This window comes from Lathyrus oleraceus, chromosome 7 (assembly GCF_024323335.1).
Source record: "Lathyrus oleraceus cultivar Zhongwan6 chromosome 7, CAAS_Psat_ZW6_1.0, whole genome shotgun sequence".
Lineage (NCBI taxonomy): Eukaryota > Viridiplantae > Streptophyta > Magnoliopsida > Fabales > Fabaceae > Lathyrus > Lathyrus oleraceus.
The window spans coordinates 229,993,683-229,995,589 of NC_066585.1; the positions used below are offsets into that span (position 1 = coordinate 229,993,683).

The 1,907-nt window shown below is 41.2% G+C and overlaps 1 protein-coding gene across 1 annotated transcript; it reads right to left on the reverse strand.

Moving 5' to 3' along the window:
* Positions 1-326: 326 nt before the first annotated feature.
* LOC127103097 (uncharacterized) lies at positions 327-824 on the reverse strand. The gene has a single exon (XM_051040384.1). The coding sequence runs from the start codon at positions 822-824 to the stop codon at positions 327-329; it is 498 nt and encodes a 165-aa protein (XP_050896341.1).
* Between the last annotated feature and the right edge of the window lie 1,083 nt (positions 825-1,907).

Genomic DNA, 1,907 nt, shown 5'->3' on the forward strand with positions numbered 1-1,907 from the left:
ATGGCTACAAGGATGAAGCGATGTCCATTCGAAGCAGTTGACTCTATGTGTTCGATTATGTCAATGCCCCACATGGAAAAAGGCTAAGGAGATGTCAGGACATTGAGTGGCATTGGCAGTACATGGATCTTGTCGGAGTATATCTGACACTTGTGGCATGTTTGAATGTGACAGTGACAGTTAACCTCTATAGTCATCCAATAATAGACGGCCCTCAATATCTTCTTCATTATAGTGTGTCTGCTGGCATGTGTCTCGAAGGAGCCTTCATGAGTTTCCATTATGATTTGGTTTGCTTCTTGCTTGTTCACACATCTTAGTAAAACCTAATCATAATTTCTCTTGTACAGTACCCCTCCACTTAATAAGAACTTGGAAGATAGTTTATGAAGGTACTTCTTGTCAGTAATGGATGCGTCCTTTGGATATTCTTGGCATTCTAGGAATCTCATGATGTCATAGAACCAAGGATAACCATCAACTTCGTCTTCTGCCGCCAAACAGTAAGCAGACTCGTCCAAGTAGCTGTGGTGAAAGGATGGAATTTCATTCTTCCACTTGACCTTAAACATGGACGCTAAAGTTTCCAAGGCGTCAGCTAGATGATTCTCCTCTCTAGGGATGTGATGGAATGTGATCTCATTAAAGTAAGGGACTAGTTTCGAAACATGATCTTTGTAAGGGATGAGCTTATGATCTCTAGTATCCCAATCTTCTTTGACTTGGTTGATCACCAAGGCTGAATCTCCATAAACTTCTAGGATTTTGATCATAAGATCAATAGCAACTTTAATACCGAAGATACAAGCCTCGTATTCTGTCATATTATTTGTACATTCAAAACACAATCTTGTAGTGAAGGGGATGTGAAAACCAGTTGAGGAGGTGATAACTTCCCCAATGCCATTGCCGTGAGTGTTAAAATCTCCATCAAAAACCAAAGTCCAATGGGACCTAGGCTCGGGTCCTTCCTCAGGGCCAGGGATGTTGCAATCCCTAATCAACATGATATGTTCAACAGGAAATTCAAAACGTATAGACTGGTAGTCTTCAAAGGGTTATTGTGTCAGATAGTCGGACAATACACTTCCCTTGATGGCCTTTTGAGTGACATGTTGGATGTAATACTCGGTTAACACCATTTTCCAACGGGTTACTCTACCGGTTAGAGCCGGCTTATCAAAGATATATTTAACGAGGTCCATCTTAGAGATCAACAATGTTGTATGAGTGAGCATGTACTGTCTTAAGCATTTGGTAGCCCATGCTAGCGTGCAACAAGTCTTTTCGAGCATTGAATATCTACTTTCTAAATCGGTGAACTTCTTGCTTAAGTAGTATATGGTGTGTTCCTTTCTAACAGTCTCGTCATGTTAGCCAAGGACGCATCCCATGGATCCCTCAAGGACAGTGAGGTACATGATCAATGTTTTTCCGGGTACAGGAGGAATTAAAACAGGAGGTTCTTGCAAGTACTCCTTGATCTTCTCAAAAGCTCTTTGGCAATCGTTGTTCCAAATGTTGGCTTGATCCTCTCGGGGAAGTTTGAAGATTGGGTCACAGGTAGCCGTTAGGAGAGATATGAACCTAGTAATGTAGTTCAATTTACCTAGGAATCCTCAGACTTCCTTTTTAGTTTTGGGTGAAGGCATATCTTGTATGGGCTTCACCTTCTCAGGATCTACTTAGATGCCACGTTGGCTGATGATAAAACCTAGCAATTTTCCGGATCTTACCCTAAGTGTGCATTTGTTGGGATTTAGCCTCAATTTAAACTTCCTTATCCCTTCAAATAGCTTTTCCAGATTGACAAGGTGTTCCTCCTCAGTTTGAGATTTAACTATCATATCGTCAATGTAGACCTCTATATCTCTCTATGAATCATGTCGTGAAAGAGGGTGACCATG

Coding starts and splice junctions, on each gene's coding strand:
- LOC127103097 (XM_051040384.1), bottom strand. CDS start 824: ATGACAGAATACGAGGCTTGTATCTTCGGTATTAAAGTTGCTATTGAT.